Source organism: Apteryx mantelli, chromosome 2 (genome assembly GCF_036417845.1).
Source record: "Apteryx mantelli isolate bAptMan1 chromosome 2, bAptMan1.hap1, whole genome shotgun sequence".
Taxonomy (NCBI): Eukaryota; Metazoa; Chordata; class Aves; order Apterygiformes; family Apterygidae; genus Apteryx; species Apteryx mantelli.
In genome coordinates this window covers 107,438,066-107,462,024 of record NC_089979.1, presented here as the reverse complement: position 1 = coordinate 107,462,024, position 23,959 = coordinate 107,438,066, and the positions used below count along the sequence as shown (strand labels likewise).

The following is a 23,959-nucleotide window of genomic DNA, read 5'->3' as shown; positions in this document are numbered from 1 at the left end:
AGTCCATTTTCATGCAAATATGGTATTGGCTGAATCATAGTCTCATGGAAGGGAGTACATGTGTGGAGTTGGAAATCCTTAAACTGAATTAGAATAACTGTTACTGCTTTCTGTCACAGGTAAGTTTGCTTTTACTGTGTGCTGTTTCACCAGTCTCTGCAGAGCCAGCTGAATTTCAAGGCTTATAAAAAGATCTTTGAATATTCCTTTAGATTGCCACAAAAGTACTGATGACTCGATTCCTATGAGATTTTGTATAAAGATAAATTATAGCAGCATTATTTGTAATATGTATATATGTGTGTGTGCGTGTGTGTGTTTCCATCTCTCTTCTTTTACATTTCCTTTCCTTTCCCAAGCTGAATTATTTCTCTCATTCTCAGAGACACAACCATGTGTGGAGACAATCTACATATTCCCTGTTGGCATTTCCCAAGCTTCTCAGACAGCCTGTCATGAGAGAACTTAATGCATTTTCTGTGTAAAAACTCAGGGCCTTTAAAACATACCTTACAGTGGAGTGTTTAAAAGACCATAAATTAATATTGGCTTTATTTGGTCTGGAAGGATAGAGTGTTGTGCGTATTTTATTAATGTTTACATTAAAAATGAAGGCATGATTTGTTTCCTATGCGTGAGCCAAATTACAAAGACTTTCTTTTACACTAACGCTTCTGCCTTATGTACAAAAAGATAAATAGCAGTGCGCAACAGGAAGAAAAGGTCGCAATGTGTATGACATGACTCAAGAACAATCTTAGGATGTTTCTTACGGTAAGAGAAAAACAGTTGGAAATCAACTACACATAGTAGCTCCTACAGTTTAGCTCTGCGGTCCCTTGAAGAGATCCTTTTATAACATAGACCATAAAACAAGCCAGATCAGACGGGATAAAAGTTGGAATGAAGAGCGTGTTAGCCATCTATACCTGTCAAAACGTTGTGCCATGAGTTGTATTCGCATATTACTGCTACTAAGGAAACTGAAGCAGGAAGAAGATAAGTCCTTCAATAGCTCACTTGCAGACCAGGGTAAGAACCCTATGCCCAAGCTTCCAGTCACGTATTTTAAACTATCCTGCCATGCTCAAACCCCCATATATTAGCATACATAAAGGGGCAGGCACTTTGGTGGAGGGCCCTTGAGTCTGGAATTTCACCCTTCCATTCTTCTGTTAGAAAAGCAGAGATTGCGTTTGTTGACTTTCAAGGAATGTTTCCTACCTTCATTATGTATCTTGCATTGGAAGTGGGGTGTAGGAGCTGGAAGGCCTCTGTTGGAAGTCCTTGCTATCACTGTCAGTTGTTATTTTGTGTAATTTGACTAACAACACTACTTTAAAAGAATTTTTCTTGTTTCTAGGGGACAGAATAGGATATATATAGCCATAAGGGGAAAATAAATAGAGGGCATCATCTTTCACAGCAAATAAAATCCACATGAACTACTTCAGTTCTTTATTTCATCCCGGAAGTAAATTCATTTCCATATAGTATCTGTTCTACTTTACCTTGATGTCCATCGTGACATTTCTGAAGCCATTTTTGTTAGTTGTAGGTATTAGCCTTGATGGTGCATGATAGTGGCTTGATTTTTCTTTTTTCTTTTTTTTTTTCACTTTAAAATACCAAGAAACTAACGAAATATCTGAATGTTCCAATTCCTTTAAACAAAGTACACATTTTCTGCCAATGGGAAGGCTGCCAGGTAATAGTTGGATAGCTCAGCATCTCAGAAAATGAGGGCATAACCTACATATTGGTTATATGCTTAACTGTCAACATCAAGAACCCCTCTGAAATCACGGAGCATTTGGAACAGTGGCATAAGTATGTGTGGACTCCCCTAATCTGTGTCTGTTCTTATGTGAAAACTGAGATATTTACATGAAAAATGTCTTTTTTTCCCTTTGGTTCAGGTCACATAGGCATAAAGAATTTTGGCCTGTGAAATTTGACAAGCTTAAAATCATTTTAGCTTTATCTGCACTCAGTACCACAGTCTGGTCTTTGAAAAATGTCTTTTCAGTCATAGGAAGAAGCCATTTACTAATAATGATGATATTTTTAGCATATTTTGTACTTTTTCTACATTGGGGTAAAAATACAGGAGAAAACATTTGTGTGAAATTATGCAAGCAGAACAGAGGAGGAAATGTTTTTAATAACCTGCAGGTCCCTTTTAGTTTTTTAATTTTCTGGAATAGGAAAGACATGCTCCTAGGACCACTGGTGGGAGAAGAAAGATTAACTAACCAGTTGAAAGCAAGATGACCTGTTTTTAGTTTAAAAACAAAAAAAGGCAGAAGAGCTGAACCTCCACCTGTTCTTCCAGACCTCATTTCAGTAAGCAATTCCATTAAAATATGATTTTAAAATCTTAATGTAACTTTTATGCAAAACTATTTATTGTGCTAGGAACCACAGAAGAAAACTTCCTGCCCATAGTGGATTCAGGTATTGAACCGCACAGGCAGGCGGGTATTCTATCAGGCCAATAGTTCATGCTACAAGGAAGGGCAACGTTGCTTTTCATACTGTAGTATCTTTAGCTAGTTTTCTTCTGAACAGTTGTTTCTGTTGGATCATTTTAACCTCTGGAGCATGAAATTCCATTGCATTATCTCACACAGCTATGAATAATCTGGTGCTTATCATAATACCTGTCTTGTCTGGCTTGACTCCATCTACCTTTTCTTGTTTCAAACTCCCTGAGAACTTTAACACTGAAGCAGCCACTTACCTGACAGTTGCTGTCATTTTTCTAGTCAGTGTCTTTTCAGCAGATTTCAATATTCTGAAACAATGCCTGAAGTGATGTGATTGCAGCACTGTCTGCAGGGTACCTGAAAATGTGTTGTTGTGTTCTCTGGAGGTTGTATTTTGGGGAATTACAACAAACTATGCTTTTGAGAATATTATTACTGCTTCTTGTCAGGGAAGAGATTTAGAGTTATACACAGTAATTAGAATTTATAGGATTTCTAATTAGAAGGTGAAATGGATTTCTACTGCTGGTATAGAGACATGAAGTTGCTCAGGCAGATTTGCAAAATAAAAAGGTTCACAGCCTTTCTGAAGTAAATTTGTTAGCATTACTGCAACTGATAGAAACAGTGTTAGTGAAAGCCTTTACACAACTAAAGTTGCCTTTTATTGATAGTTCTAATCCTATGACAATTTTGCTCAGATATACCTGCATATCAGAATTGTTCATTTTAGTACATGTTGCTGAAAATATAGGCTAGCATAGTTTGCTTGTGATTTATTTTAACTCGACCATTTCTAAAGCAGTGCATTTGCCTATAAATTTTAGTTGTCGTTCTACCTTGAAGGTTTTATTTGCATCTTTATTTGCATCTGCCACAGATATAAAATGGGAAGTGCTGGCTGAATCTTGCTAGTTGAAAGCAGTAACTTGTGAATCTAAAAATCTGCCAATTTTGTATGGATTTTTTTTCTAATCTGAAAAAGTTGAAGATAATGAAAATAGATTAAAAGAAAAAATGTCTCCATTATCTCCATAACCTATGTGACAAATACCTGCATAATGTATATTGTATAATATACTGTATACTGTATAATTTGCAGTATATGAAGCAATGTCTTAACACTCCTGAAGATTGATCCAAATTCTTGGAAATACTAATTGTAACATCAAATATTGCCTGTAACAGATTTTAAAGGGAAACTGAAATCTTACTGTTAGGAAGGACGCTACAGTGAGTGTGCAGTGCGCGGAGCTTCACGTTTGTCACTGTTCTGCATTCTGTGGTCTGTTTGATTGCAGTAACTTGCAGAGACTCCCTGAAAGCAGAGGCGCCAGCCCCCCAGTTGAAGGATGATCTCCCTGACCTATTGGTTTTTTATGACCCCCACGGTATTTTTCCAGATTTGCTTTCAGCTAAGAGGAAGAAGTGGCACACAAATAAAGAAGGTTCATTATAACTTACACACTTAAATGTCTGTAGACCCATTTCAACACATTGGATTCACAACCTTCTCTGTGGTTTCTCAAGTTTTTCCATTTCCTTCAGCCTAGGTAAATTAGACAGCTGCTTTTAGTCTGTGTATTGAGTACTTTGCTTTCAGATACATGTACAAAGCGTAATCCTGCAGCGTGTTGGGGATACTACCTGGAACTCTCCAAAGAGTTTGAAAGTTACTCTTTCATGGCAGTGTTTAAAGTCAATGTGAACAACCCAATTGATATAGAAATATACCTGTGTTCTTGTGTAGGACATTAGCATTTTTTTGAAGTTTAAAGTTTTGTGGTATATCTGACCTTTAACAATGGCAGTAACTTCATGTTCTGCTGAAACACTGTTCCACTGTTCCATTCTGCTGAATGTTCCAGTACCTAAAGACACGCTCTGGCTCCTTATTAAAACTGAACAGTACAAATATTCTTAGCCAAGAAAAGGCTTTGTTTAGCAGCTTGTCAGTCTAGTGGTTCTTGCTGGGGATGCTAATTTCCTAGAGAGACAGCTCCAGGAACACAGCCTTTAAATATTGAAAATGAGGAGCTGTACCATTCTCCCTCTGGAGAGAGCCATACAGAGATGAAATGGCAACAGGAAAACACCTTAATCATTTTCTTCAAGCTCCTGGCTCCTCTGTGCTGGCCTCGGTGCAGGCTTAGGATAGCTCTCTGCACATGTTCATCTGTAAATACTAAGGAGGCTAACATGTTGGTGCCTCATAGCCCAAATGGGCAGCAGATGGGATAACCCCAGTGGCCTCCAGCCCCTCACGCCTTCGCCCCTGCTGCCAGGGTGTCACAGCAGGAGAGGGGAGGCTGCTCCGGCTCCCAGGGTGGGGGGCAAGTGGTCCCCCACCGGGCTTCCTGCTGCTTGCTGTGGTTCTCGGAGGGCCTGGAGGCATGGCAGCGCTTGTATGCAGGCATGTGCACTCACATGTGCACACTCGCATGCATACTCACATGTGTGCATGATCACATACATATGCACTTGCATGCACACGTGCACACACATGCACTCTCGACATGCATGCACGCATGCAGGCACTGACATGCAGCCGTGCATGGACACAGGCACGCAAATGCACGCCCTCGCAGGTACATTCACATGCACCATGCATGCACACATACCGCCACGCACACACACACAGCTCCCTCCGAGGCCGTTCCTCTCCCGCAAGCCGTGCCGCCGCAGCCCGCCTCCGCGGGCCCCGCCCGGCCCCCCCGGCGCTGGGAGCACCCGGGGGCGGGGGAGCTGCGCCCCTCCGCGCCGCCCCCGCCGCCCGGGGCTGGACGCCGAGGCATGAAGAGGAGCCTCCCCGGCGGGGGGGCTGAGGCGGGCCCGGGCCCTGCGCGGCTGCGGACCGGCCGCCCCATGCGGGCTCCGTCCTCCGCGGCCCCTCGCCGCCGCCGCCGCCCGCGCCGGGATGGAGGCGCCCGGCAGCCGCCGGCGGCAGCTCCCCGTCCTGCTGCTGTGGGGTAAGCGGAGGGGTCCTGGCCGGCGTGGTGAGGTGCTCCGGGACAGCGGCGGCGGCCCCCGAGGCGCCCCCGCCTGCGCCTGCCTTGCCGGGGGCAGCTGGGAGCCGCGGAGCATCCTCAGCGGTGCGAGCGCGTCCCCCGGGCAGCGAGGGGATGAAGTTGGGCATAGGTGTGCGCGCCCCCCGCGCGGATCATCTGCTTGGGGGGTGGGGGAGGATTGTTTCCGGGGGTCCCTTGCGCTAGGCATCGCGGGGAGCAGGCGTCAGAGCGGTGCGGGGGGAGGCGGGCGGGCGGCTGCTCCGCGGCGGAGCCCGCCCGATCCGCGCTGCTGCCGCGCCGCGCGGGGAGCCGGGCGCCGCCGGGAGGCGGCTGCGGGGCGGGGCGGAGCGGTGCGGGGCGCTCGCCGCCCCGGGGCTCTGCCGCGGAGCGAAGCCGCGGGCTCCGCTGTGGAAACAGCCCGAAGGACTGCGCGGGGAGGACACACCGCGTTGTGCAACGGGCACAGCGACTAGGGCCCGCAGCCGGGCAGGACGCAACATTAGCAACGCCAGCGGCGGCTTAATTGCTGGTCCCACGTCCCACAAACAGATACTGCCAGGAGATGAGCCCAGAAATGCTGTACAGTGCGTTGACACCCTACCCCCACCCCCCTAAGAGAAATGATCTGACCAATTTTTAGCGTTATTTAGCTGGTAGATCCCAAATCCGATTCTGGGATGGCAGGTTTGATCTTTGGGAAAGAGGATGGTTTTCTGGTGCAAATGAAGGATTGATTCCAGTTAGGATGTGTTCTGTTACAAACAGCCAGTTGTAAAAGTGCAGGTATCATTCAGAGTTTTCATTTATTTCATTTAGGATTAACTCTGCTGTTAGAAGTACTTCATTTTTCTCTTGTCGGGTAGCTTGCTTTAGGATTCCCAGATTTAATGTGTTGTAGTCAGTTTTCAAGTTGCTGGGAGAAGTCTGTTCTGATCTTCCTCACTCTACGGTAACCCCAGAGATGTGAGTTAATTCCCCGTGACTCACAAATAGGGAAGAAAATCAGGCCTTACACATTTAGAAGGGTTATCTGAGGACTCTATAACTTTGTTTGCTAACTTTATACCCCTTCCAAAGTACAAAGTTGGCAAATACTGGACATCTTTGTATGAAAAGACCTAGAAATAAATGGATAATTGTTTTTGACAGGGTTCAGTAGCATTGCCTTAATTTGGTCTGTAAAAAGAATGACATGTCAAATGCTTAAATTTTCTGATTCTCTGTAACTCAAGGATTGCTAAAATCTTACTTTGATCACTCAAGTTTTTTGTTACTTCCTATCTGAAAAGGAATAAAAAATGACTAACACCTGTCTTGACACTTGAGGATTTATTTCTTTAGTGTTGAATTTAGGGAACCAAGCAGTCATTTTTTGACTGGGGATCAAGATGTTATTATGACTTTTACAATACAAACCTGATTACTGAAGATTTATTTTCAGAGAATGAGTGAAGTGAGGAGTAATGTTCCTTGTAGCTCAGAAAGCTAGGAAACATTTTTCACCAGAGAGACACTAACCAGTAAATCAGTTGTGTTAGACGTTTTTGCCTGTGCTAGTTGCTTTCCTAACATAATGTTGCAGAAGACCTGGTTTTGAGGGTATCGGTTAACTGATAATATATTAAGTTTGATCTAAGCTTGAAAGGGTAGATGCACTCAAGATCAAAATGAAATTAGACTAATTTTCTGGTAGAAAAGCCATTTAGGAGTTCTGAAAATTTTATGATGTGAAATTGAGGTTTATAATAAGGAATGTTTTAAGTGGCAGAAAACTAAAATTGTTCTTTCTCAAGTAATATAAACGTACTTTTATGTCAGTTATTCCCAAAGGATTTTCACTTGAATTGATCATGTTTTCCTCCACGTTTCCTAATGGCTTCTCTTGATTAAACAGAGACCCATGAATACTGTCTTTAAGGTAGAAATCTTGCCATGATTCCTCAGTGTTAGCTCTTATTGAATTCGGTAGGAATTCTGTCTGTGTAGGGATTGAGGCCTTATTTCTCTAAACTCAAAACTACTGCTTTCTGCCTATCTTTCTGTCTAAAGCTCTTAAAACATTATCACTATACGGAACCATCTGCTGACTGTTATCGCTCTTTAGCCAAGATGGCAAAGCAGGCAGCGTGCATGCTCCCTGGAAGCTCAGTAATTACAGAAGAAGTTGGATTTGCTGTGATGTGTGTGTGTGTGGGGGGGAAGCTGTGAACTGAGGCAGCTGGTACACAGGCAGATAATGTATACTGATTCCCCTATGAAGTGCTGATAACATCCCAAATGGGGTGAGATACAGAGCTGGAAACTTGAGCTGTCAGGTGAAATCCTCATACTTTGTTTAGCACAGTCTTAGATACTTAGAAGGTATCTACTTACTACAGGATCTTATCACCTCAGAAACAATGATGTATGAGATTTGGTTATTCTCTTTTTATGTATAGAAACTGAGGCACAGAGAAACTTCAAGGCTTGACCATGACATTTAACAGAACAAGTAGTTTTTTACACAAGTGGTTGCTGTTGTGACAGCCTTGTCCAAACATTTGCTCCTTCATCCTTTAGATAATGTCTGCATTTCAGTGGTACTATTTGTATATAAGCTGAAAGATGCTATCAGATTAAAGCTGCATTAAAAAAAAAAATGCTGGATGAGTCTTTCTCCATGTATACATGCATACATACATTTATATATATACACACACACCCCTATAGAAAAAGATAGAGATTGCATGATACTTACCATCTTGAACAATTTTCCCATGTAGATTTCATAGATTTTATATGGTTGTTCACATTTCATAATCCTGTTTTACAGAGGACATGAAGCTTAGCATCTTGGCCAGAGCTGAAAAACTAAGCAGTTGCAAAACTGGGAATAGAACCTGGCTCCAGGTTCCATTCTTAGCTCCTTTTTAACGACCATATCTCATCCTGCAAACCATCATGAAAAGCATGCGTACTAAAATCTGAAATCTATAAGATCTCGAGTTACCCTTGTGTGGAGCAGAGCTTCTGTAACTCCTGGGACGTTTGGACTCTAAAGAGAAAAAACAAATGAGCAAACAATTTTATTAGGTTAAAGTTTGAAAACCAAATCAAGGATTTTTCTATTATTTTATTAGTGAATCTACCGCGCTGTTCTGCAGCTGCAAAGGGTGGAAAGAAGAAAGGGAAAACCAGAGTGGGAGTGCTGAATGTAATAGACCCGGGCGTGTGTGCATATAAAACAAATAAACCTTTGCAAGGCAGAACATCTGATTTTGAAACAGACCAGACAGTCTTAGCGAAAACACTACTCTACCAAAGCAATGCTTTATTTTCTAAAGACACACATGATTTTAGATGCCAGATGAATGGGAAGATATTTGGCAGACCCCATCAACATCATGATTTCTGAAGCAAAGCAACAAGTGTAAATGCAACCTCTACTTCCAACTTGTTGTTGGATCCAGACATGCTTCCCACCATCGTTCACCTTTTCTGTTTCTCCTGATTCCTTTTTTTGCCAACCTTTCACTGAAGGTTGCAGACAACGGGTGACAGATTCATGCTATGTGCACTTGACAGGATTAGCAGCAGTATTTTCTGTTCGAGGTCATTATCTGAAATGACCGCAAATGGACTGTAGGTGGTAGCACAGAGCATCAAATGCCCGTCTCAAACTAGCATGGCCCACAAGTCAGGAAGAATGACATTCACAGCGTTTGAAGTTAACTCCAGTTTGAAGATAGGACAAAAGTGAGCTTTCTGATCCTGATTTGACTATACTAGCGCAATTTCATTAAATTCAGTGGAGTCACTCCTGATTTACACCAATGTAAGTGAGATCCAGTCCTGAAAACATTTAGGCAGTAAATACTTGCTATTAAATCAGTGGGATTTCCCTACCTAAATAGTAGTTAGGATTCTAAACCCCTTGAGGTCTTAGGTTTAAGCTTCTAGGATTGTTTTAGCTAAATGTGGAAGACAAACCATCAGAGGCTGCAAATTGAGGATAGATGTCCATAAGCAGATAGACAGGTAGTGCTATAGGTACAGGTATACACAAACCACAGCATTTTAAGAAGCAGCTCTTGAGTATGACTGACTCAGCTCAAGGGAACTGTGGGAGGTTTTGCCAATTAAGCTGTATTTAAACATTGCAGCACCAGAGTTTTTTGTATGATTAGTTATTTCAGTTTCCCCCACCCCTACTGATAACAGAGATGATTCATGGCTTGGATTAGAGGCAAACAAATCAAATTCCTGTGTCTTCTACCAAGGAAAGAAATGCAGTGAGGGGGTCATTTACTAAACACCATTTGCTAGCATCTGTGTCTTTGCTATTGAAATTAGTGCTTGAGAGAGAGGTATGAAGAAAGCAAATTGTTTTCCCGTTTAGGTTTGTAAACAGATTAATTTTCACCAAAATAATGGAGTCTGTTTTAATTTGCACCTTTTTATTTTAGCAAAAGCTGTTGCATGAACCATCTTACTTCAGAATAGAAGTATCTATCTTTGCAGTTTATGAAAACAACCTATGTGTTTTTCTAAAATAAGAGTCTCTTCACAAACAGGCTTGTGTTGAGATAAACTGGAAAACATGAATGAAAAACTGACATTATTTTAATGTGACTGTATATGTAGAGCAACCTAAAAGGCTGCATGAATAACTTTTGATTCATTTGGGAGCGAGGGCCAGAGCAGGTAAGGATGTGTGGATATGAGGAAAGAATTGAGTAGAAAAGCAGAGTCAGACAAAACTTTCTTCTCCAGAACTTTTTGGGCTTGATCTCCATTAATATATTGACTTCCCTGAAACCATCCTGAAGAGAGGAAACTGCTTTATTCCTCTTTAAAGGCATTAAAAGAAAGGGTGATGGTGCTGTCAGAAATAGTCTGAGGGCTAGAGAGGGTCCCAGCCTTCATCTTGAGAACAGCTTGACATGACCAACCATATTTGCTTCAACAAGGGGCATGTCTGAATAACAGCTGTAGGCCTAAATTTAGCCCTGGAATATCGAATTTTATCTGTGGGAAGCCAACAGCCAGATTTATGGCCTTTTACAGACAGAATTTCACTTGCTCCACCTATGCTCCAAGCCAGCAAGACTCTGATCTGAAGATAATATGATAGGCCCTGCTGAGACTGTAGCACAGCACTGTACTGACAAAAGGACATCTTGTTCACATCTAACCAGATTAAACTGAGTAAGCAAAAGGCTATGCAGAAACACCGCACCCTACAATAAAGCATCCGTCTTATTACTTTCACACCCTAATAAATATGACTAATTTGCCCTTATTTTGGAGAGCATCATCTGGGGAAAAATTCTTCAGGCAGTGCGAGAGAAAATAGTGTAATTGACATTGGCCACTTCTCTTGGGAATTCAGAGTTTTGTTTCCAAATGTTGTAAGTGACCAATTTCTTTTGCATCCTTTTGTCTGCAGAGATGTTGAAGATTCTAATCTTTAGAATATATTCTTGCATTTTTATTGTCTCAGATATATACTCTAGATTTGGGAGGTACAGGATGTGCTGTTCTTGGTCGGTATTGCCTTCATGCCTTCAGTATAAAGGAAAAGTGAGTTCACAGCCATAGGATATTCTGAACAGGCTGGGAGATACTTTGACAGGAATATCATCTTACAGAAGTCATTTAAGTGTTCATCAGGAGAACACAAAGTCCAGGTTTCTTTCAAGACTTAAACTCTTAGACTTGAGCTTTAGAGTACTGGAACAGAAGAGACCTAAAAAAGTTAAAACGTTGGCTTTCAGCTGTAATCCTCTCTTTTGCTCACCCTCTGCATCTCTGCATCTGCGCACTAGAGAGTATCTTAAAAGTTGTAAGGAAGATGTCCTCCTGATCTGGCAGAAGGAGGCCACGTGGATGCTCGCAGTCAGTCTGATTATCTGAAGAGATTCAGCTGAGTACCAGGACGTGTTCTGCAGTTTTGGAGAGAAGGGGGCCATTTGCTCAAAGGGTATCTCAACCTTGGCATCAGGTCACTGCTGCCCAATAGTCACATGGACCTGTGGAACAAATTTTCTCTTCACTTTTGTTTTCAGCGAGTCAGTGAAAGTTTTACACAGTCCTTTCCCACTGCTTGAGCGTGTGAGCTATTGAAGTTTTACTCCTAATAGATCTCTATATGCTCATGTGAAACATGAAAATTTAATTTGTTTTGGCTTTCAGTTGAGGGAGACTGAAAGCTGATGTTTGCACAGTGTCACTGACTATCATACAATATGTATGGAATCTCCCCTATTACTATTTTATTTTTAGAAAGGCAAATCGATAGATGGTTATACTATATGATAAATACATGCCTTGCAATAATAGCTCAAATGTAGGACTTACTGTGACATATTGAAAACTCTTTGAAATCTCCTTCCTTACTCTTGGTCAGTGGACTTGGACTAGATTTGCATTCAGAAAAGCCAGCCTTCGTTGTTAGTTAACGTTGCTGCTGGACACATTTCCAGAGGTATGTTTTGTACAGTGTGGAAAGTGTTCTGCCATAAAATACATACCAATACACAATGAAGTAGGGCTAGTATTGCTGGAATAACCATGGATCCAATTTTTCTTTAACTAGCTCTAGTGCAAACCAGAAACACCAAGAGAGTCAGAGCAATGTGAAGGAAGGGTCAAAGGAGAATGAAACTCCTCAAAATATTTGTATTTTCATGTCTTCCTGCATTTTAAGATTTTGGAAAAAAATTTTTTTTTCTTGTATTTAATTACTTTTTTTAAGAATGGTGAAAAAATATCCCCATATGTGGTAATGTTACTTTTTAAGCCTGGGATTTTCAGCAGGATTTAATTAAAGTAGGTTCCAACTCTATCTTTGTCTTGCCTTTCTTGTGGGACAGAGTGGAACAGGGAGAATATGCATTGTAACACCATAAGAATGTTTGATCCTTTAGCGATCTGCTGAAGATTTTGGCTGTTGTAAGTTGAGTATGCTTAAGATATATTTGGGTTTTCTTTCCCACGCAGCTACTTCATACTTTATCATACTTTATCATGTAACAATTACAAAGACCTTACCAAAGAAATAAAAGATGTTAGCAGAAACAATCCAAAGTAAACACCTCCTGAGGGAAGTGGGGGATTCTTCATCACTTGCAATCCTGAAATCTATACTGGAAATACTTATAGATAATATGCTGTCATATAAATTAAAGTTATTGGCTTGGTACATAAGTTATTGGTAGACATTCTTTACCTTGTGCTACAAAAGAGGTCAATCTAGATGATCCTAAGGATTCCTTCTGACCTTGGAATAAAACTTTCCATAGGATTTTAAAGTAAAGCTAGTTTTAAGTTTGTGAGGAAAAGAATGATTGACACAGTTTCTCCACAATGAGAGAAATCCTCATTATTCCCTGCTCCCCTTTCTACAGCTTTCTTACATGACTCAAAAATCCTGAAGAGGATTTTCCTTGGACTTTAGGTAAACAAAGTTCAGTCCAATATGAGAATCAGCCATGGAAAATTTCAGCCTAAGAAGAACGTTTTTGAGACAGTGAAAGCAGGCAGATTTAGATAAACTGTTTTGCAATGTCAGTGGTGGTGTTTGTGCTAAACAAACCCTTATGATCTATAGATCAATAGAGAATAACTAATATGTGTCAGATTATATCTCCAATTCCATTTTAATTGTTTTCTGGGCTGAAAGATCTGAATACACAAGTAAGTTACTGGACGGTATATGGAATGCTCTTTTCTTTAAGCAACAGTGAGTTAAAGCACATCACTTACTCCTCAGGACATCAGTCAAGAGTTATGAAAAGGCTATAACAATGTGAGGAGGTTGGTTTTATGTGAAACTAAGCAGTCAGCTCCAATGTCACTAATTCGTGTCCCAGTCACAAAACAGAAGTCCTAGCTGAGGAGATGATCACACAATAATACAGTTAGCTCTGGTGCTTTTTTGAATAACAAGACATAACTTTTTTGTAGATGGCTTTATGCAGATGTTTATTTGCGTAACCCCCAAAAGGAGTTTTTGCTTTATTCTCAAATTATTGAAGAAGTTTTTATTATTTATAGGGTGAAAGTTTGAGAAAAAGCATATGTGAAGAAGGTCTGGATAGTGAATGCAATAGGGTTGTTGTGCAGCAGAGAACTTTGGACTAAGTATCAATCATCATGGAGCACAAAAACATGTAGATCTCAAGATCTTCTTAGAGACCTGCTGTTCCAGGTTGACCATGTTCACCGTTTCAATGTGATTCCACAAACAGTAGTGAGTGATTTCTTGTGCTCTCCCAAGCGATTCTATTATCTCAAGGGACAAAGTGGAAGATAGAGTTTATCATTTTCCCATACAATGTTTACTTTTTTTGATTTTTCATACTTGTTAACATATTCCTAACACAGTCCTTGTTTTCCTACATATGTAAATGTAAGTGCTGCTGATCTGGTGTTATTATTACATCTTTTGATCTTGGCCCAGTCATATAGAGAAAACAAGGTCAGACATACTACATTTTTCTTAATTTTCTTTAAAAATATATTGATATGAGGGGAAAAAACAGCTTGTAGACTATTGACAGTTGTAAAGAAAGCTTTAATCTAAAGGTCAAGCACTTCATTGTCTTGTTACTTTATGTATAGCTTTGTTATTAGACTTTTTTGTAGAACACATTAGTAAATGCTTTGTTTTTATTACGTAGGCATAATTGTAATAAACCTTCAGTATGGTATTAACTTATGAAGATAATAGATGGTGAAGAGAAGAAATTGGAATTTAAACCTTTCACTGTCATTTTCTGTTATTCCATTACTGGCATATACTATTTGAAAAACAAAGCAAAAGAACTGTGTTGTTTTAAGAAATATGAAAGCAAAAAAAAAAATAACGTGCAAACCTAGAACAACTTGGTTTCTACATGATCAGCCACACTTACCCTTCCCTGGTGGAAAGAAGCTGTGGTTCCTTGGGAGATGGATAGAAATCCTACCTAGCTTTGGGCAATATTATCTTGAGAGGTGACACCTAGGCTTTTGTGCTCCTTTAGGGCTCAGTTTTGCTCCTCAGAGCCACTGAAATTAATGACTTACTCTAGGATTGAGCCCAACTAATTCCCTATACCAGGGGTTGCACCTGTGCAAAGTTTCCTGTGTGGATTTTCCTCAAGGGGAGATTACAGTGTGCAGGGATCATGCTGCCATTCCTGCCAGACAAGGATTTATTTTCAATGTATATTCCTTGGAGCAAGGATGCCATTGTGAGGTGCCATGCTCACCTTCTGTGAGCAGATAAATATATAGCGGTAATATACAGCAGTAATATATAGCAGTAATACAGCGGTATAAGCAGCCAAATGAGTCTCTGAGATTTTGTTAGTATTTTATTGCTCTTGTGAGTTCTTTGTACCAGTATGTCATTTAAAATATTTTATGATGGTACAGTTGTTGAGTATCCAGAATTTTGAAGCACAGATAGAAGGCTTGGGCTACTTAAGAAAAAAACCCAACCCTACCTACAAACACACAGGCCAACATATTCTTTCATAGTAGGCATAGACTACATCACTGAAAACATGACTCCATTAAAATCATGTTGATGTAATGATTTGACACTGGTTAGTAACAGCAGTAGGAGCCTGAGAGAGAAGTACAGGTAGCATCAAGAGAGAGTGGATGTTCAGGGTGGGGATTTTTGTTGTCTAGGCAGAAAAGGGAAAAACATTTTCACAGGCCTTCTGTGATGGCATTATCTTGATTTAAAGTTTCTGCTGGTCAAGGGAAGAAGAAACTTTTAATGTCTTCAAGTATCACACGGTTTTAAACACTTCCTCAGGAGGGAGTGTGCTGTGACCCTTGTCTGTGAAACCTTCATGGGTCATTTCCCCTTCCCAAGGTTATTAAAAAAAAATAAAAAAAGTCATTTGACCTCTCCAAGGCTTCTCCAGAGGAGCAGATTAAAGTCCTTATTTGTCTCAAGGGGCTGGTGTTTTACATCTCATTCACAGGTGGATAGGTTTTGAGTAGAGCCAATATTGTGCTGACCTTTTGTTTCCTTATTATAGGTAAACCAAATACCATATTACATTTTCTTGTGTCTTTTCCTGCTTCTTTGGCCAATGACAGGCAGCTGGGTTGCAATAATGAGCACTCATTAGATCAAATAAGTGCCTCTAGGTAATCAGGTGGTATGCAGTAGAGTGTTAGACTGAGGGTGCTCTGCTGTCCTGGATTTGCTTGAACAACTTCCATTGCTTGAGTCACGAGTTCGCAGGTGGACTGGAGCGGGGGAGAGGGCTTTCCACAGTAATTGCAAGCTTGCTGGCCTTTTGTAGGAAGTAGATCTAAACTATGCTGTTGCCTCATTTGTTGATGCACCTTTCCCATAATGTTACACAGCAGACACATTTCACAATGATCTTTTAGGCAGAGAAAGATTATCAGGCACTTCAGCTGCTCTGGCAGCTGTTTCTGAGAGAAGGAGGTAATTGTGAGGCAGAGGTCCTGGCACAGGACTGCTGTTTGGGTCACACTGTACTTAGCGTGATGCTGATTCCTGCCTGTGGTCTTAGACAAATCTCTTATCACTTCTGTCATTATTTCCATAGTTGATGTAAAATGAAGACTGCTGTAACAGTACTTCACAAGGCTATAATGAACCTGAAGAAGTGTGGATGTTTTAGGGTGGGAGATAAGATTTTTACCTCCTCTTATTAGAAACATGTTTATCTGTAATCATAAATTATTAAGAGCTATGATCTGGATAGTAAAGAGATACACATCTGTGTGACAACCACAGCATACCATGACCCAGAAGACCAGGTTACACAGGTGGAGTTTAGATGAAAACCAGGAGCATGAGGTTTTGTGCAAGGCCTGCGCGTGCTACTTACATCCTGAATAAGGATCTTTTCTCATGTTCCAGGGAACGTGCACAGAAGTGAATTCAGCCAGAGGTGATTTGGGTTTGTCTGGATAGCTGCCCTGCTCATCTCTACTAGCTGTATGCTGTAGCACCTCCTGAGTAGCTTAATTCTCTGGAACTCTCTTCTGGCCACCTTAAATCAGATCATGGTCTCTGTATTGTTGTTGAGAGTCTTCTTTAAGTTTCTAATGCTGTGACTTTTCTTCTACTCTTGAAACAAATGTATTCTTCTTATTCTTCTTCAGTTTTTCTCTCTGAAAGGATCTTGAGCTGGCTTTTCCAGCAAGGAACACATTTGTCTATGCCACTCTTCAAGAGCATGAAGAGAGTTTATTTCAAGCAGTGGATCCTGTTGTTAGAGCATTTAGTTTATCCACTGTCTGAAAATCAGTGGTTATAAGAAATGTTATTTTATATTTCAGTTATACACTGCTTCATCAAAAATATAACAGGACAGAAAAGATGTGAAGAAAATACTGTTTGATATTTCAGGTTGAGCCACATGACTTCCATTATAATACTGATCTAAAGGTTCAGTCAATTGCTGAATAACTGCCTAAGTCTGTGGTTGAATCAGTATGATAAAATAAAACATACTGTTTTCAAGCAAAGTAGTGGAAAACTCAACCAGCAATTCTGAAAGTAGACATAGGGTGTTCAGAAATTATCAAATACTATTTATATGCCACCAACAGTGATTTAAGTACTTTACAAATGAATGTGAAGGACAATCATTTGTATTCCTGCTCTGAAAAATTCGCAGTGGAAATATGACTTCAGAATAATTGGCAACTTCTTTGCAGTCTCTGGAAAGTTGAGGAATTCTGAACCAACATGAGACTGAACAGTTGATGCCCTCAGTAATGTTCCCTGTTGATTTGCACTGATGAAATAAAAAAAAGCTTAAATTGCTTCCTTTTCATGCTTTTCTTGCTCTGCAGGAAGAGGACTGTAATATCCAAAGTTGTTAACTGTCTTAAATTACCTTACCAGTTCAGAAGCAATAGCATAATACTTAAAATGATGATACAGTACAGCACTGAACTCCAGTTTTAGTTTTAAGTATTAAATTTCCTTGGCTAATATATCTGTCTTCCATATATTGGATACAGGAAAAAAAAGAGAAAGTATTAAAAAGGATTCAGCATCAAAGCAGAGGATAATGCAAAGTGGCCTTCCATGTTACTCTAGAAAACTTCTTGGATGTAGGGAATCCTCTTTCAATTTCAGGTTGTACCCTAGCCCAAACCAGCTCTATCAGTTATCTATATCTCTTCTGACTATGTTCGTTACAGAGACTCTGTAACTGTTAACTCTGATTAATAATAATAATAAAAAAAAACTCCCTTACCAGATCTCCAGCTCGTCAGCACTGAGAAAATTCCTGAACTTTCCCTTAGAGTTCACCCCAGTAAAAATCATTTCATGTGTGCCGCACTGCATGCCGATGTCCCCCTGACTAGCCCATTGGTCTTTCCCAAACCCAGATTGCCCTGCAGTGTAGTACTGACATGGAGCAGGAGTCCTGTAGAGCTGAGCTGATATTATACTTCACTGATGCATTAAGAGATCTCAATCCACTCTCCACCAAGTTCACCTTGCTTCTGCCCGTCAACATTCTGATGTAGGCATATTTTTTCTGGGCCAGTTTTGAATGCAAATGTAACATTTATTTCAAGCATAATATTTATTGCAAGCTTCTGTTTATTTCCTGCATCCTTCCTTTGTGCCAGGTTCCTCTCACGGCCTGGTTCTGTGAACTTTGGTTGCCTTATTTCCTCTGCTGCTTTCACACCACACCACAGTTGTTACTGCCTTCCCCCACAACCAGTCTGCTCCTACTGTAAAGGCAAACGTAGAAGGGAGAATTAGTAACAGAACAAAAGACGACCTTCTGAGCCATGTATATTGTGCAAGGGTTATTTAAAGATCGGCAGGTGGGAGTTCAGTTTTTGTACCAATAACATTATTTTTCCGTTCTGTACTTTTACAACAGCCTCTAGACTTGAAAGAATTAGGACATTCATGTCTGTTTTCTCTTTGAGGATGGGACACTTGAGAAGCTCTATTTCATTTTCCCTATAAATAGACACCTTTATCTCACTATGTAGCAGGTAGAGGTATCCAACTGGACTGATCAAAGGTGATGGTGAAACAACTGTATGTATTCACTTGCAGTTGTCTCACAGGGAGAGAAACATCCACTGTGTGTATGTCAGGGAGGAGGGAGAGCAGAGCAGGGCACCCATGCAGGGGAGCCAGGTGCTGCAGGGCCAGCAACGGGGACTGGGACCAGAGCTGGCCTGGAGCAGGGCCAGTGCCAAGTGCACTAACAGCACGAAATGGCTCTGAGCAGCCTCACCTAGGATCCCCACCCATCCCCTTTGCCCGTGGGCCCAGAGGCTCCATTTCAGCTCAGGCTGGGGCACCCAGTATGTAGGCCTGGGCCTGGCCCTGCCTCTTGCTGTCCTGGCTTATTCATGGGTTCACTCTGGATCTATGTGTTCGGTAGCCTTGTCTCCAGCCCAGCTGACTCTGCCCAGCTGGCTCAGACCCTGAGGATTGGCACCCCATTGGCAAGGGCAGAGCCTGCGCTGGGGTCACTGCGGCTCCTGGCTTGGCCCCCCTTGCGGAGCAGCCCCACTTGCATTGCTCCCTGACAAATGCTCCGTTAACATTGTGCTGTCTGTGAGCAGCCCCATAAGCATCCCAGTTCAGTGAGCTCTCTCTGTGCTTTGTCCCTGAGAGTTCACATTGGAATGGACAATCATCATCAATTTTTGCTTTCCTGAGTGTGTTACAGTTTTTTTCCTTACCAGAAATTGATGCTTTGTCTGTCTACTTAGCAATTTTATGCTCAATTATCATTTGTTATCTCTGTTGAGGGTTTAGCATCCTGGTGATTAGTTGAAATAAGAACTGGGCTCAGAGAAGCAATTTAAAAAATAACCAAGAGCTACAGTTTGCAGTGGTATGAAGTAGGCCTAAAAAGATGGTAAGGGCAAAAGCATACATCCTTAAACACAGTGTGCAGCAGGGGGAGGACCAGCCAGCTTCCTAAGGTACTTGAGCAAGGTGTATGGTAAGGTTGTTGGGAAATAGAAAACTTCAAGATTCCACATCCCTGTATGAAGCTAGCAGCATTAGACTCTTCTCTCTGGATTGTAGGCAGTGGCACTGAGAGTGTTAAGCTAAATCTATCTCAATAAGTTTGTAATTGTATCTTTCAGTGGGTTGATAAGTTGACTTATGTTAGGGTTAGATCTTCATCTGATTGAAATGATCAAAACTCAATGAATGCTATTTTACACTAACTGAGGATCAGTGCCTTTTTTCCCCAACATAGCAAACCTTGGCTTGTAGCTGCAGTTACAGAAATGATATATTCTTCCAGATGTTTCTTTTGCTGTTCAGAACAGTTTCTGCCCTCTGAGCTCCATGGCCATATACTAACTTAGTACCCTTCTTCCCCTCCTGCCAGCTCTGTGCTTGAGTTGATGTTACAAAGCTTTGCGCACTAAAATGATGCAAAATTGGAATAGGGAGATGTACTTGCACCTGCCTTTAAAGAAAGGCTTACTTTCAGTATTTGACTGAGGGTACGTATAGAGGTTATGCACAATAAAAAAGTGTATTTGATGAAATAAATATGAAGAAACTGTTTACCTTATACTCCTTGTATTTAAAGGCTATCATGGGAAATTCCTTTCTTTTTCCCTGAGATGCCCAGTGAGCTACAGTGAAAAGTTGTGCTGAAGTGAGGGGTGAGGTAATGTCAAAGTGAATCCAGGGTTACTCCAGGTGTGAGCAGGCTCCTTCTGTTGGTCAGGCAGTGCTGTAGGGGGCTCAGGTGCTTGGGCTTTCCCATCGTGTTTCAGGACTGCTCAGCCACTTTGTAGCCTGAGGTGTCTTGGCCAGACACATTTGGCATGTCCCCTTTACAGAGCTTTTAGAGAAATCCTTGGAAGGCACACATGGGATGTTAGTGTAAGCTCATCTTTTCTTTCTGTGTCTGTACAGGCCTAGTGCAGTGAGGCTCTTGAGCTCAGAGATGCAACAGTAACGCAGATAATAAACATAAAGAAATCCTACCCCAATTGTAACCAATATTTTTACCATGCTCCAGATTGCCTTTTGACATTGTGTCAGAACATAGGTGAAGGTCTGTCTTTCCATAGCAGTTTCTTATGCATTAGATATCCTGAAGTGTCTATTGATTTCTGCCAGAAAACACTTCGCACAGCTCTGGAGTGTGAGTGCTGTGTAATGATAAAGCTAGGTTTAAATAAAAGACTGGTGAATTTAACACCATCTTTAACACCATCTATGCAACTGGTAGATTTATCTATGCAGCATTTAAATACCTGGAGAAATACTGGTACTGTCCTGTAAGATCAGTTTGTTTAGTATTTAAGACTTACAAAAGAAATGTGGGTAGTCACATTTGATCAGTCCAACCAAATGATATTAATACAATTTTAATCTCTCTACTGCATCTCCAACAAATTGTAGTATGACTGCAGAGCAACAGCTGCATTTCAGACTGTGATCTTAATTGCTTTCATGAACTGTATCAGTTCATTTTTTATACAGACTTATGATTCTGCAGAAAGAGGCAGATGTTTAGTTTGCACAACTCTCAGTACTGATCTGATGTCCAGACATATTGTTAAACAGTAGATGATGGCAATTGGCAGGACTGTTTCTAAAAGGAGGTGTAACAGTATGGACTTGAGGTTTAACTTGAGATCATTAAATTTTTTTGTTTGCTGTGAGAAATATTATTGAGAAGAAATATGTTTTTGGATCAGACAACACAAATTTCAAAGCTGAGTGTATACAAGGCACAGTATACATAGGATTACACTGCTGTAATTGCTGGTGAAAAACTGCATACATAGGTCAGGTAAAACAAGAAGTACTTTCTATCTATTCTGAGGAAGTATTGCAGCCTTGCAGAAATCTTACAATCTTGTCATTAATTGCAGCATACTGAAGAAATGGTCAGATAAGGGAAAATAATATTCTGATACTTCCCTCTTATGTACTTATACAAGGTTTCAAAATTGTTATTACAAAGTGTTTTGAGGAACATGTAGCGAAAATAACACAGATCAATCAAATACTGTTTAGATTTATTAAGTAGGTGAGATACAAAGACTTTCAGTACAACTCTTAAGCCTCTGGTGGAAAAGAAACAAGAGTACATAATAACAGTATATCATAAAAGTAAATATTGAGAAATATTTATCCATCTCCCCAAAAGCAGAAGTTTCTATACTTAAGTAATTATAGGATAAAGTTTCCTTCTCATGTACCTCAATGGTAAATTTACATATTGCTGTGCGTCCATTCTGAATTTTCTTTTTAATGTCAGGAGGACTTCTGATCACAAAAGGAGAGTACAGACTAGGCAATAAAAGGCTGCAGTGAATATCTAGGATTAGGTTTTCCTTTTTTAATGCACAAGATTTTGGAGTAGGTTGGTAATAAAAGCTTGCTTTGTTTCTTGGTTTTCTTATTTTCTATTATTTTTTCCTCTCTTGCTTATCTTTTACTTTTCTTTACAATACCTTTTCAAACCTATTTTTCCCATCTTGCCTTCACTGTCATTGTACTAGTTGCTCCAATTTTAAATTGGTTGGTCCTTTAGTACCTGATTCCACTAATGCTAGGGGCAGTCATTCCTTCTACTACAGTATGTGAAATAAATAAAAGTTGAAGGCAGTTGCTGTGATCTGGTATTAATATGACTAAGCCTGCAGGCAACTGGTACAGTTAAACTGAATCTCTTCTTTTGCCCTCAAATATTGGTTCAGGTAGGGAGGCATGGAAATGTAGCTAGGAAATTGCTTATTACAGAGTCATGGCAACATCTTCCAATGGCTGTGACTGCTCTTTGCTTCCCATTGATATGTTTCTTCTAATGCAATGTGATGGCATAAACATTTCAATACACTGGAAATACACTGGACTTGCCCCTTCTTAAAAGGGCTGACTGAAAGGTCCTACCTTCTGTGTAAACTGTCATGACCAAAAAGTTGTAGTTTCTTTGTTAAATCTTTGTTGTGAGTTGAATATCTGAGACCACTGAAAATAGTGAGGGGTGAGTATGATAGCATGTGGTGGTCTGTACTGTTATTTTACCCTTATCTGAATATATTTGGATTCTTTTGGTTGTGGATAGGTATGAAACATCCTATGTTACTCTGTTTTGATCAGATCAGAAAATGCTAAAAACATGTTTTCCTGTGACCAGAGGGATATGTGATAAGAACACAAATCTGAGAACCAAGAGCCCTTTATTCTGTACTTGGCTGATGATAGCTTCCTCATGTGACACTGGAGAAGTCACTTACTCTCTCTATCTGTAAAATGTGGGTACACTGTTTTCTCTTATTGGTTCTCTCTCATTGTAAATCATGTTTTTATTTACCTCACAGTGGTCTTGTGAGGATTAACACAGAAATATCTACAAAGTATTTAGAGATCAGTGACAGGAATTCATAGAATAAGAATTCCAGGTGCAATCTGCAGTCATCAAGGAAGCATCTGTGGTTGTCATCTAAACTTTCCTCAGAATAGGTGGTTTTAGCTTCTTCATAGACTTTTAATCCCTTCTTCAGTTTTATGGAACTGATGAAGCACATTTTCAAGTGCAGATTAAAGAAAAACCTATCCAGGGACTCAAGTGTATTTGCTAGTATAGTAGTTAATAGCTTTGAAAAAAGGTGGGGTTTTTTACAAAAGAGATACAACCATCAGAGTGTATAATGGAATTCCAGCTCTTTATGTTTGGATGCAATAAAGTATTCTGATACACGGATTCCTGCTCTTCATAATTTCAGTACATTCTGGCTCATTAGCAATTAACACAGAGATTAGTGCTTGACTGGAAGAAAAATATATTCCTAGAGGGATCTAAATTCTTCTCAGATATATGTACACAACACTTTGCATTTAGCTCAATCAGGAATTTGGCATATTTCAGTGAAGGCAGAATTTAGATCAGTGTAATTGGGACTGATATTTTGTTCCATATATCTTGGCTCATTTTATTGGAGTGACACGCAGGGTATAAACAAGGAGCAGGAAGTACCCATCTCTGTGAAATTACATTTCATTTCTGATACAAGGTTAGCACTGCAAAAACTTGCCAGCAATTTTTTTTTTTCAGTAGGAAGCCAAAAATAATTGAAGTCACATCCTTCCTAGCTATGTTTGCAAAATGCTAAGTGTGGCTGCAGCTACAGTCACACAGTGGGCTTCTGCTAATTTCATCCATCTGGAGGTACTGCAAATTGCTGATTAGAAGACTCCTTCTGTTGGAATATTCCATGTTTCGATTAGGAGACTCATCTGACATATGTGTGTTAACATAACTTCCACATCAGACACTTACAGACTTTGAGCTTATGTTTTTCAAAATATATAAATTCACTCTGGAAAAGATGGAGACCATAAAATGCAGCATTATATTTCCAAATGAATAGGGCACACGTTATTTATTTTTGATTTTGTGCTTGCTTAATTTCAATAACAAAAGGATTTTTTTTTTGCACTTTAGAATGTGTAATTGA

At 40.4% G+C, this 23,959-nt stretch overlaps 1 protein-coding gene and 1 long non-coding RNA gene across 2 annotated transcripts in view; one reads left to right on the top strand and one right to left on the bottom strand.

Moving 5' to 3' along the window:
* Positions 1 to 5,300: 5,300 nt before the first annotated feature.
* RAMP3 (receptor activity modifying protein 3) overlaps positions 5,301 to 23,959 on the top strand; it is a 58,110-nt gene continuing 39,451 nt past the window's right edge. The window contains exon 1 of the mRNA XM_067291197.1: positions 5,301 to 5,458. Within this exon, the coding sequence (XP_067147298.1) occupies positions 5,407 to 5,458 (52 nt within the window). The 5' untranslated portion in view covers positions 5,301 to 5,406. The remainder of the gene's footprint in view (positions 5,459 to 23,959) is intronic.
* LOC106492866 (uncharacterized) lies at positions 8,262 to 8,648 on the bottom strand. The gene is made up of 3 exons (XR_001294062.1): positions 8,626 to 8,648; positions 8,487 to 8,531; positions 8,262 to 8,347 (listed from the first exon to the last, which is right to left on the bottom strand). It is a non-coding gene; the product is annotated as an uncharacterized lncRNA (long non-coding RNA).